This window comes from Echeneis naucrates, chromosome 14 (genome assembly GCF_900963305.1).
Source record: "Echeneis naucrates chromosome 14, fEcheNa1.1, whole genome shotgun sequence".
In the NCBI taxonomy this organism is placed as follows: Eukaryota; Metazoa; Chordata; class Actinopteri; order Carangiformes; family Echeneidae; genus Echeneis; species Echeneis naucrates.
In genome coordinates this window covers 15,345,353-15,358,914 of record NC_042524.1, presented here as the reverse complement: position 1 = coordinate 15,358,914, position 13,562 = coordinate 15,345,353, and the positions used below count along the sequence as shown (strand labels likewise).

Below are 13,562 nucleotides of genomic sequence, written 5' to 3'. Positions count from 1 at the left end.
CTATACACGGGTGGTGGAGTGTTGGTGTGGCAGGGCATTGTTGCTATGGCTGGGGACGGGTGTAGTGGAGGGGGCTGGGACCGGGGGGTAAGTGTTGAAGGGGTGGAGGGGCTGCATGCTGCTGATGGTGCTGGGGATCATGGTGATGGTATTGGCTGTCATCAGTGGCACGTCCTCCGGTGCTCGCCGGAGGGCCAACGTGTAGTCAGGCGGGCACACGGGAGGCCGCAGAGGCTCCAGGTCGCCATGGACGCCGCGGGACGGGATAGGTGTGCCGTGCTCCAGCTCCACTCTTTGTTGCTTCATCTGAAGCGACATTAGCTCCTCTTCCTGACTCAGCGCCAGGTCATTGTGCGGTGGGGCCCCCACGACTCCCATGCCGACACCCATGCCCATCGTCGTGCCTCGTTGCGGGGAGAGTCGGCGGTGGCGTCTCTGCATGAGTTCGTGGCGCTTATCCCGTTTATAGTAAAGCGCAGCAAAGGCCAGCACATTCAGGAAAAGAAGCGAGGCGCCCACAGCTACCGTCACACTCAGCTCGGTGGAGTAGTCCCTCGTCTCACTGGGGAAGGGAGAGTAGCGGGGTCTCTCTGAGCCATCCGGCTGAGGATCAGGAGGATAGGTGGAGATTACAGGGTGTCGTGTGGAACGAGTAACAGGGTTGTGAGAGCCCTTCCAGCGGTTGGGGCTTCCGGGTGGCAGTCGAGTTGTAAATGAGCTAATGATTTCCTCGTGGAGGCTGTGGAGATGTGGCACCAGCTCGAGCCAGAAGGCCACCTTGTTAGCCCGGTAGTTGTCTCTGACGCGAGGCTTCAGGCCAATATGCAAGTACTGCTTATCTTTGGAGCTGAACTTGGTCCAGATGACCTCCTCAAAGCGGTTGGGCTTGGTGTGGATGAAGGTGGTGTCCTGAGGAACTGGTAGGTTGGGATCACTGGAAGAGAGAAATGAAAGAATTAGAAGAATTACAGCTTTTCTTCAATCATTAACTGCTAAGTTAACAACATAGCATTGCATTCTCTGTGTCACTACAATAAACAAATATACCAAAACACATTATTTAAAATGGGTAACTGTGCAGCTGAAGTGACTAGCAGCGGCATTTAACAGATAGAACAGATCTGTGTTTCTGGATTTTTAGAACAACAACTTGCTCCCTGTCTTTGGTTCATTTTGCCAAATCTCACCCAATTTCATTCAGGGTTAAATGCAAAACGGACAATTGTTTCTGTTTTTCAGAGCGAAAAGTCCCCAACATATAATTTTATGCATCCAGGGCTGAGCAAAACTGAGCAGACTTCAAATTCTAAGACACACAGATAATTCACCGGCCACACATCAGAAAGTAACTTAAAATTTGGAATTCTACAAACCCGGTCTTGGCAAAGTTGGTCCAGTACGTCATGACAACTGCGCTGAGCATCACGTCATTCTTGGAGAAGTTACAGGGAAACAGGTCAGTGGCTCCCACCATGGGAATCCCAAATACATAGGGGATCTCATCGCCATGGGCTGCGTCAGCCCAGTCTGGCCTCGCCTCAGTCTGACAGTGGTGGTGGAAGGTATAGAAGTAGACAGGTGACTGGAACTCAGCGTGCAGCTTGGCAGTGGCGACGGCCGGGGCCACCCACTGGTGGTCTGTGAACAGAGCCAGGAGGGTCTTCCTGCGCATGTCACTGTTGTCCCTGTCAGCCCAGTCGGTGTACATGAACTTTATGGTTTCCCGCAGGATATCTTTACCTGGGAGGCAACAAGAAGGAACCTCAGTACGTACTATACAGTGATAGAATGAGCGCTTATCTGCACCAACAAAATCAGATCAGTGCACAGGAAGCACAATAAACAATGTTTACTGGGAACAGAGTAAACTATATAGCAAAATCTATATTATCCTATGCCACTTTAGTCTGAGGTTTCATTACAGCAAATAAATTATCAAAGCCACTACCTGTTAAATCCATCACTTTTTTTCTTAACAGATTTTTTTCTAAAAAGCTCTTCAGGGGTGAAACAATGTGAAAGCAGCAGGTATGTATGGCACTGATATGGCTATCCCTAAATAAATAATAAATATAAATACATATAATAAAAAAAAAAAAAAAACAACTAAACAAAAAACACATTGCAGCGTGGCTTCCCAATCAAGCCATTCAAAAGTAAAACTTGAAAACTGTGATTTGACTGTCATCAATGCAAAAATATTCAGAAGGTCTTCAGACTTTTGAGCAAGCAAGCCTCATCCTAAATACATAGCCTTCATGAATATTTATCCGTGTGAAACTTTTAATTAATCAGATTTTCAAAGTCTTTCGGCTCTACAGCTCTATTGTCACAGCAGCTCCCTCAGAGTTTGAAAAAAAAAAAAAATCCTCTAAAAGTTAAAAAATAATAATAAATATCTGCATTGCTCCCCAAGCCATTACCCTGTAGGGTGTAATGACCTGACCAAACTCACCTGACATAAACTCAATTTCAAAATCCCTGCAATCTTTGGTGCAGTTGGAATGTTGTTTTAATTACTTTCCGGTGCCAGAGGAGGGACAACAGGTGGAAAATGGCAGATTTCAGTTTTAAAATAGAGAATATGTTCAAAGAAAAAAATCAGTTCTGACCATCTGGGTATCCGTATAGATTGTCCACAAAGTTGGAGATGGTATAGTCAAACGATGCTGCTGATATTCCGTCTTCTCCTTCACTGTCATCAACAAACTTCAGGCCTTCTCCCTGGTTGACACCCAGCAATATGTCGTAGTTGAGGAACTCGCCCTGGTGTAACAACAAACACACACAGCGTGACATGATGAAACAGAATACTACAGTAATAAGCTCTAATTAGTAAAAGTTAGGGAAGAGCTCTATCTACATACCCAGAGCAAGGAAATAATTAATGGAAGGAAAAAAAAAAAAAAAAAAAAGCAGTTATGATGCTCAGAGAAACCAGCGCTGACCTGCTGCATGAGAATCTCGGGGTCATCGGGAACCACATCCCCGTCCACCACGGGTCCGAAGGCGATGTGGTAGCGTGCTGGCTGGATGTCTTGATCCACCAGCTCTCGAAAACTCTTTCTACGCAGACAGTCGACCAACTCAGCCATGTCCCCAAGAGTGCAGCCAACCTTCCTTGCCAGGATCTTGGTGTACATGAGCGGTCTGTAATTGACTGACCAGCTGGAGATGGCTGAGCCGCTCTGAGCGATGGCCCTCTGGAACAGGCCTATGCAGAGCAGATCCATATACATCAGATATACTTCAACAGAAAACATACAGTCACTTTTTCTCCTTCAGTGGAGCTTTGCTTTCTTCCCTCTCTGACACAATTTTGCTAGCAGCTAATGGGGCCTTCAAGTGCGAGCGCTTTCAATAATGCATATGTTGGAGGAGGAGCAATTGTAGAATATTACATACGAGGCAAGATGAAGCAGATATCCAGCTGCTTTTCATGGCTGGAGAAAAATCTTTTTGAACATTCGTGTAGGACAATGAAGTTATTTCCATCGCATACGATGGGAGACAGCGGCAAGAAAAAGGGCGACATCTCTGCACAGAGCGGTGGGCTTGATGGATACGTTGGATAAAGTGTGAAAGACAGAAAGAGCGACAGAAAAATAGAAAGAGAAAGAAAACTGCGCGCACTGTTGCACCGCTGCACTGTTATGTAAAGTGGCTTGCTGTCCCTCTGTTTTATCTGCAGATTCTGTCATTAATAATTAAGCCCCCCCATATTCTGCATGTGCCCCACCCCCGCTCCTCTCCCTGTGAAATCAATTAAGAAGCCTCTCAGCTGCAGCCCCAGCTCTTCTACTGCTCATCTCATCTCTGTTCTGTGAACACACACACACATAAACACAGTACCTTTAAAAACTCTTCAACCTCCAACTTTTTCTGTGCTTTGCAGTGTTAAAGCCTGCCTTCAAAATGGAGCAGAGGAGGATTTTTTTTTTTTTTTTGCTAAGCATCACAACCTGCCATGATAATGTGAATGTTATGCTTTCAGTTTTTGGTGGTGCGTGTTTACATGACAGAAATCCTACCATACACTTAACCTATACCAAAAACCAGCAAACGCCTGTTTAAAGAACTTTGAAGTTTGGAAAATTACCTGCAAACAAATATGTTTTGATAAATGTGTTTTCTAATAGAATTTTATGTCTTTTAGGTCAAACATTAAATTAATCACAGCGGATGTGGCACAGGAGTCTGCAGACCAGAATACAATTTTGGAAGCAGAAATAATGCATTTGGAGATTAATGTGATTGCTTATTTCATGGTGTTGTTTTATCCACAAACCTTTGTGTCATTTTGTGTGTGTGTGTGTGATCAGATGGGCTTGTATGAAAAATGGACACCGTACAATATAGCCAAGTTTAACTGGCCACCAGCCAGCAACTAACAACTTGGCCAATACCACCCAATTATTGAAATGCTCTTCAATGTCCCCTTGAATATTTTCTTTGGGCAATGACAAAGAGAAGTGCTTCCTCTTGCACACACTGAGTACGCTGTGAATGCACTTCATGCTGTGCAGATAATAGATAAATTTGTTTCATCTGTCCAAGGTGCTTTTGTCCCAGTGAAGGTTAATAGTTCAGTAATAATGTAATCTGAGTTCTTGGTAAGGTATTGAGTGCTATTGACCTTCTGAGCCCTACCAACCAAGATCACACCACAGGATTAGAGATCAAGCATCTGGCAGATCATTTAGAGATCTGTCATTTAAAAAGGAAAAAGTAAATACAGTCCTTCGTAAATAGTATAACCTATCCTTCCGTTCCCCAAAGTGATAATTTGAGAAAAGCGTAATGATGAAGCAATTACTGCACTTTTAAAAATAGTATTTCCATCCATAAAGTCATACAAAATTAAATGATAAGGGTGGACAATATATGTTATACATTCCTAATATCAAAATTGATAAATGCAGATGTTTATCTATGAATGAAAACCACTTAAACACACTGGTGTGACACAGCTTTTCCGAAGGCACAGCACTCACAACATTGAAAACACCAAGGACACTCAACTCACATATGAATCTTTTCTCTTCCATAAAAAATTCCAAAGCAAAAACTGCTCCAGTAGACAAACAACACTTTGAAGAGATCAAAAGATCTGAATTCAACCGGATAGCTTACTCAGCTTTGCATTGTTTTTTTTTTTTAGTTTCAGATCAATATTTAGGGTACATTAAGGTACATTAAGTAGGTCAGCAGTTTTAGGCAACATAGCCTTTACGTGCTGACCTACTTAATGGGAGTGATTGTGAATATTGCGTCAATTCTAAACTGCTGGTTTATTTATTGTCTGTTTCACATTTATTCGTGGTGGAAGGCACCATGGAAAACAAATATTGACACTGTGGTTTACTTAGTGAACACTCCTTACTTTTGTAATTGATGAGTGCTTTCAACAAACAGACTAATTCTACAGCAGTGGCGCCTGCTGGTGACATTAGAGAAACACCAGACAGATGAACAGAAGACTGTAATTTATCTTTTAGCCCAAATGATAAGATTACTGTTAAAAGGGGGCCCCACTATATTGTTCACCCATTAAAGAGATGGAATGATTTTAAATATGACCAACAAAGACCTTGGTCTGCACTGAGATGTGTGCAGAATTTTTTTCTTTCTTTGTCCACACAGGTTCAATTGGCAAATGACAATTTTCAGGGATCTTTGTCCCACAGTATTATTTGGGATTATTAGAGAGCTTGTGTCCCAAGGTGAGTGCTGGTTTTATGGCAAATAACTTACTGCTTTCACCCATCTGTTTATCCTAGCACCGTCCAGATTGACATTCTGGTTTCCTGTCAGATTACTGAAAGAAATACTATATACTGCAGGTAGTCAATGACTAATTTGTGAATATTGGATCCTTTAATATGACCGTATATCGCTATCAGATTTAAAATCTTAATAAAAATGTTTTAACATGCTCTGTGAAGAAATGCGCTACCTCCACTGTCCCAAAGTGTTAATCTTGCCTGAGCAGCACTAGAAGGTGACAATAAGAGTGAAAGAACCTGACCCTCAGAGTGGTGAGAGAGGATAAGAAGATTCACACAGGCGGCACCGGCACCGGAGCCAAAGATGGTGATTCTCTCTGGGTCTCCTCCAAAGTGGCCAATGTTTTCATTGAGCCAGCGCAGGGCTTGGATCTGGTCCAACAAGCCATAGTTCCCTTTAGCAGACTGGTCCCCTGTGCTCAGAAACCCTGCAGGGCAAATTAGAACAAACACAGGGTGGAAGAGAAAGAGAGAAAGTACAGATTCACGTGTGAATACAGGAGCAGGGCAGAAATAAGGTGCACAGCAATAACAGTCCCGTGTGTTCACCCCCTTTGCAAAAGTATCCCAACATAAGACATAAGATGTCGTCCTGTCATTGTCAGGAACTTCTCAGCCTCCAGCTCTTTGCAAATCTGAGGAGATTTCACACAGAAAGCCCTGCCAAATTACAAATTTTTAATACCCACACTAGAAATACAGCACAGTTAAGAGAACTTGTTGGCATAGAGAGAGGAGGAGAGCAACAGAAGGCATGTTTCACCTACTTCCAGGACACACATTTACACAGTAGGTGCACACCCACAACAAGATAAAATTAACTGAACAAAATGTCACACAAACACACATGCAAAAGGCACACACTCACACTCAGCACAATAACAATGCTTTGTTCTTGTTAAAGGGAATTACATGAAATTACACATGTTTCAAGCACCACCCAGCAATTTCAACCTGCAACTAAGTATTTCATATTGTTGAGTGTTTGGATGAATTGGAATTTGCAGAAAGGTGCTCAAATAATTTTTGCATCTACGCACTCCGGCAGATCAGGATGTTTCTTTGTGTCACTTTCTGTGCGATCAGACTTTCCCAGTAGTGGCAGGGATACATAAACACAGACATTGACTATAGCTTAGACGCACTAATAGACTTCAGTAATATGTCTAAATTAATCTGTTGCACAAAGCTCTCTTTAGTTCTTGTTAAGTGAGGCTAATTAACTGTGAATTCAGTGAAAAGGAAAACCATTTCCAACTACAAAAAAGCATGTTTCTTCTCTTTTTGCAGCCCACCACACCACAAATTATGAGCTGTTTTCTTATTTAGTTCTTTGCAGCAGCTGACTGACACCATGGCGTCATGGAAATATAGCTCTTTAGGGTCGGTGTTAGTATCATGTAAGATGTATTTGGCCACTTGAGTGCGGCGAAAAGCAAACCGCATTCAAAACATTGCCATCCACTGCGACCTTTTAAGTTCATATGATGATCTTGTTAGTAAAAGTCATGTGCTTACACTCCACTTATAGTACAGACATTATAATTACAAATCTTCCTATTGAGGGACTTTGTTTGGGGAATCATTGCATAAAGTTCTTTGGTTGGATGTAAACCTGTCTCTGATTGCGGTTAGAATGAATGAAAACCAGTCACAGAGCCCAAAGCTGAAAGACACTGAAACATTCACACCGTTGAGCTAACTGGAAGTGTAAGGTCAGGTAAAAATGTTCTCTGAGCTCTTTCACATACATGTTGCCATGCCAGCCATTTGCAAAATGAAAATATTCAATATAACAGATTTAGGGAAGATGGAGCTCTCTGGTTATCGCAATGATAGTTTGTGTCCTCAGTGGATAAGATGGCTGGAGGACATTTTCATTTTTTCTTGTGCAGATTTAGCAGCTAGTACACAATAACCATGTCACGCCAGAAAACCCATCCACTCACACACAGCTGCTTTATACACCACGACAGCTCGTGTGTAGTTTGAGCAATAATATTCAGCAATAATTTAAAAGCTGGACCTCACATACATAGCACATACATTCACACCGTGCAACATGTTACACACATGATCTATGTTGTTGAAAAGTAAAGTCTTTCCTTTTCCTTTTCAGGGATTTGTATAATGAAAGTGATAATATATAATGCAGACAGCAGTCTGGGCTTTTTCAAGTGTGATTATAATGTGAAAGTGGTGGTGATGATGTTGATCATTTCTGCAGTGGTGATGATGACAACCTGCTAAATTGACCTTTCTATAACTTAAATTCTATAAACATTAGGGTGACCCACATGTCTCACTCTTAACTGAGCTTCAACTGCAGTTAGCAGCCTGTAGTCGTTGTGGTAGGAGGGTCTGTCTCAGTAATGATTTATATTACCCAGTGCCCAAACACTTTAATGAAAAAGTTTTATAAGATTATGATAAGATAACACAATATGATACTTATCATTTTCATATCACTTGTAGTTATGTCATGTTTGGACAACTTGAATGGTTCGCCATATATTTTGGTGTTTACTTTAACTTGTCCCGGGTGGATGGATGGGTGTTGGTAGAGGGGAGTGTCTGCATCTCCTGCCAATATTTTTATCTAACCATTTTTTTTAAACATACAACGCTCAGCATAAATGAGTAGACCCCCTTCGAAAAGTAACATGTTTCACAATATCTCAGTGAACACAAAAACTATTTCCCAAATGTTGACAAGAATAAGTTGAATAGAGCATCTGTTTAATTTATAACACGAGAGTAAGATGCATGGTGCCTACAGTGAAACATGGTGGTGGCGGTGTCCTGATGTGGGGTTGCATGAGTGTTGCTGGTGTTGGGGAGCTGGATTTCATTGATGGCATCATGAATTCACAGATTTATTGCTCTATACTGAAAGAGAGGATGCCACCAGCACTCCGTGCCCTTGGTCGTGGTGCATTTTTCCAACACGACAATGATCCCAAACACACATTGAAGGCCACTGTCGGATTTCTGAAGAAAAACAGGGTGAAAGCGACTCAGTGGCCAAGTATGTCTCCTGATCTGAACCCAATCGAACACCTATGGGGAATTCTGAGCATCACTCTCCATCCAGCATCCAGTCTCTACAAGAGGTCATTCTTGGAAAATGGAAAAAGATTGATGTTGCAAAATGTCGCCAACTGGTTCATTCCATGCCTAGAAGACTTGCTGCTGTGATTAAAACTCATGGAGGCTATACAAAGTACTAGTACAGTTTTTGTTGTGGTTGTCTACTCATTTTTGCATCATCCTAATTGGAGTAAAACTGAAAAATGTGTAATCTAAGTCATATTATTAACCTTGCTTCCATGTTATAAGTTATCAGATGTTATATTAAACTAACCCTTGTCAACATTTTGGAAATTGTTTTTGTGTTCATTGAGATATTGTCTAAAATGTTACATTTTGAAGGGGGTGTACTCATTTATGCTGAGCACTGTAGTTCATAATGATGCATAATGACCCCCCCCCCAGTACAGATGAGCATTATCGATAATGCATATGCAAAATGAATAAGTGAATGTTAACTCAAACTTTCTTACTTTGAATACATACATAGAAATTACACTTATTGGCAGTCAAATAAAAGGTTAATTTAAGGAAGTAAAATTATTTTTACAAGCTTTGGTACCGAGCCTATCATCTGTTGAGGAACTTTTGGTTAAAATCACATCACATCGCAGCAAAAATTACCTTAAAGGGTTTACTTCAAGTAACGAACATGCTGTTTGCATGTAACTGTGTAATTGTATTAGCCTTGGCTCGTCCCAGCGATGACCGGCTCTTAGCTTGATGTGACGCTGACCTGGCAGCATATCAGCTCTGACCTGTGCCTCTTATCAAAACCATAGGCATGTGGAAGTGTCTGCTCTGTGGCTGCCCAGCCGAGCGCTGAGCTGCCTGCCACAGTTGCCTGGCAACTGTCCAGGGCTTCAGGCAAAATGATATGGACAGACAATCACAAAAGCACTTCCATACTAGCTCACTCACGCACTTTCCTATTCAAGTACACAAACAGCTGTGTGCATCTGCAGATGGACACACACACACAAAAATGAAAAGTCAGGGCACACATGCAGATGAGTGTGTGAATTGGCCTGCTAGCTCAAGCCAGCACCTCTCGTTGCTGTCTTCACAAGGTCAACATGAAGAGATGAAATTTATCATCCACCATTAAAGAGAAGTGAAACATCTTCTCTCTCCTCTCTTTCTCTAAGTTTTCTTCCTGGTTCCCCCCATCTGCTGAGCTGGGCTTCCTACTGACTTTACTGCTGAGACCAGCAGTTTATGAGGCTGAACTCATGCATATTCAACTCTTGCTTTAGGTAACGGCCAAGGAAGTGTGAGGAGAGTCATCACCCCCTGAGTGAAGATACAGGCTTGAAGACAGGGAAATGGATTGCTGGAATACAGCAGAGGAGTGGTGAGCAGACCATGGGAGGGAAATTTAAAACACATATTTGAAGTGTAAGGAATCATGCTAAATGTCATTATTACAAAAGCTCTTTCGAGCACTGTCTTTCATGAAATCACCATGCATATTGCCACTGAACTGAAAAAGGGAGGGAAAGCAGTTGGCCTTTCTCTTTTATCCACTGATGAGTTACAGTAAGAGCCATTATCTCTTATTGATACACTGCTCCATCTACAACAGGGACTTATGTTAGTATAGCAATTTATATTTCATGAGAATGGTCCATTATAAAAAATGGGCAACATCCTGACATAAAATAGATGTTTTCATTATTTTGAAAATTATATTTAGTAGACTATAATTGCAAGCTTTATCCACTACATCCTCTGCTGTCAACCATCTATGCAATAGACTGCACTATTCACAAATTCACAGTCCAGAACTGAAGTGTGGTCGGTCATCTGTTTGACTAGTAAGACGGGAACATGCATCTGCAGAGTCATTTTTAGGACTGAACAGAATGACTGTAGTGGGTCACTGAACATGTTTATGTGAACACAGAGAAAAGTGTGTGAGTAGAGTGTGTGTGCGTGTGCGTAGAAGGGATGGAAAAATTCCAAATATAAAACAGGTATTAAACCAAATATTGCCCCAAAGCTACTGTCAGATCCTACATGACAAGGGAGGTGAAAGGAATATACTGCAGGACATATTATATAATTTCACTGTGACCTCACACAAGAGATGATGAGACATGTCAAAAATCAGAGGGAAGATTACGCGTACACAGAATACACACAGAGAATGTGACTGAAGAGAAGCGACAAATCAGTTTTGTATACAAGTCACTAAACTGATCAAGCGAAAATACAGTCACTATTAGAAGGAGGGAAAGAGGAAGAAGAAGAAAAAAAAGACCTTAGCAGATGGTGCCTATCTCTTGCACACTAAAGACTGAAGAAAATGTCTCGATGATTAAAATAAAGTGGATTTGATCATTCGGTGTTATGCAGCAACCTTGGGGATTAAATGCAGTGTGTAAACTTAACAGTGAATAAATATAAGACGATCTTTCACTGTACCTTGTCCAGGTTCTGCCGATAAACAAGCACTGACTCTGTACAGTATACATCTAGCTTGTTAGTCTGACTCGATTTTAACAAGCATGTAGTTTCAGTTGTGTTGCTATAGCTACATCGTTTTCATTTTCTATTGACATTTTCTCTCTTGCTTGAGAGAAAACGAGAGTTTACACCCCCTAGAGGCTACTGTTTGCACGGTGTAAAGGTGATGTATGATCTTTTTTATGCTTAATCCAAAGACCTGCGGCTCCACCAGCTCTTGAAACATCTTGTTGAAATTGAATTTCATTTTTCTTTTTTTGACAGAAATCCCTCCTTGTTGGTACTGGAAGTTCATTCTGAAGACTCTCTGTACGTCAAATATGCCAAGAAATGAAATTATATTCTAATTGGGCTCCCTCCCATGGAACTGCTGTGATTTCATCACACCTTCCATATGCTTCCAATGTCGTTGTTTCTATTATCCTACTCATTCCTCTTCTCACGTCCGTTCAAATGGTACCAAGCTGTGCTGCGAAACTGGGCTGTCTTGCAAATCTGAAATGATTTGCTGAGTGCTTTGAATGTCATACCGACAAAAAGAGATATCAAACCTTTTTTTTTTTTTTTTTCAATGAAAGTTTAATTTAATTAACTGCTCGTTAATGACAGTTAAAAACTGATCAAATTCTGAAACTGTGTAAACCTTTCAATCGCAAAGCTACAGATAAAGATGATATCACTTTGTCTATTCAAGGTATAGTTAAGGCCCTAAATGTCTTAGCAGAGTAATGTATATATTACTAATGATTAACCGACACAAGATTAGATTCATTTGTGCGGTCATTACTTTGCTGTCTACAGTGGAGATTACTGGTGAGTCATGGGACTTGTTCTAGTAGATGTTAGCATGAATGAGAGTATCTTAGTATTCATAATATTTAAGTAGCCTGTATTATCTGGTTCTAGTTAACCTCCTTCTCCTTTAGTCACTGGTGAGTTAAAAAATTTGATCCCGGTCTTGAGGGGTAAATGTAATGTCAGGACGACGGTTTGCAAATATTTGCAAATCACTGTCATCAACCAAGAAATCATCTAAATAACTGGCTTTCTGGTAATTTGACACTGTCAGCCCTCCGTGGAGAAAATTGAGACGACTGCGCACCAACTCCCCACGATGCCATGGAGTCGTGGAGCTAGCTGTCGGCCATAACTTGGAGCATGGCTTTGAAGCAAACATTTGTTTACATTCGGTCATGAAAGCTACGTCAAACTAGCTTTTAGCAGATCCTGGTTTCAACGCACTCTCATATTAAACGTACTTTAATATGAGGTTGTAAGCAAGGTCACGATCTATACTCGCAGTAAGATACTGTGGCAGGAAAAATGGCTGATATTTGACAGCTTGAGTTAAATTTAGACTCTTGGCGTGGTGTGTAAATTGTCGAGCATAAGTTTGACTAACTGCATTAATTATCCTTCCTTGTATTTCACTGGTCCAGCTGTGCATCTGGCTGCCAGCCTTGCATGCAGGTGGGTGTCAGTTTCAGTCAATATACCTATAAGTCATTAGTCAAGTATTAACTGAACTGTGGCAATTTCCGCAAAAGAAAGAAATCAAGTCTAATTTTTGGGCACAATCTCTTTGTTTGCACATAAAGCGAGGCATAATCAAATGAGGAAAGATTTTGGCTTGCCGTGCTGTCATCACAGTCAGTGCACTATAGGAACAGAAGTGATCATGGTTGCTTGCAGAGTGGGAAGACTGTGGCTCTGTGCAGGGAGTGGGAGGTGTGTGTGTCATTTGTATTTAGGGACAGCTGAGTTGTGAGAAGGTGGCAGGCTGAAATTAATGGAGAGCAAAATCTGTGCTGGATAAAAATACTGTTTATGTCGCATTTAAATGGATGTTTTGGAGAACAACGGGTCATACAATTTGAACCGATTTCCGAGGCTAACCGAGCAGAGTAGTACTTATGGATGCACTAACACTGTTTGACTTAACTTATATTCAAAATGTTTTAATGTATATAGGCTTGTGAGATTCCACCGATGAAGAGATGATTCACAAACGTGTGCAGTGGTAATCGTACCAGTAACACAGTACTACTGATAAATCCGTTTTTTAGAATAATGTCAGCTTTAAAATAAAGTATTGAGTAATGTGAAGGGTATTAATCACAGGTAACCTTGTCAGGTTTAATATAAACATGAAGATAACAGATGAAAGGTGACATTCATTTTATAAAATCCATTATTTGGTCATTTGTTTTCAGTGAC

At 41.3% G+C, this 13,562-nt stretch overlaps 1 protein-coding gene across 1 annotated transcript in view; it reads right to left on the bottom strand.

Moving 5' to 3' along the window:
• Positions 1–13,562, bottom strand: part of nlgn2b (neuroligin 2b) — a 29,191-nt gene continuing 15,629 nt past the window's right edge. The window contains exons 4-8 of the mRNA XM_029518881.1: positions 6,029–6,214; positions 2,949–3,214; positions 2,613–2,766; positions 1,374–1,740; positions 1–934 (exon numbers count right to left, since the gene is read on the bottom strand). Coding sequence (XP_029374741.1) covers positions 1–934; positions 1,374–1,740; positions 2,613–2,766; positions 2,949–3,214; positions 6,029–6,214 — 1,907 coding nt within the window. The remainder of the gene's footprint in view (positions 935–1,373; positions 1,741–2,612; positions 2,767–2,948; positions 3,215–6,028; positions 6,215–13,562) is intronic.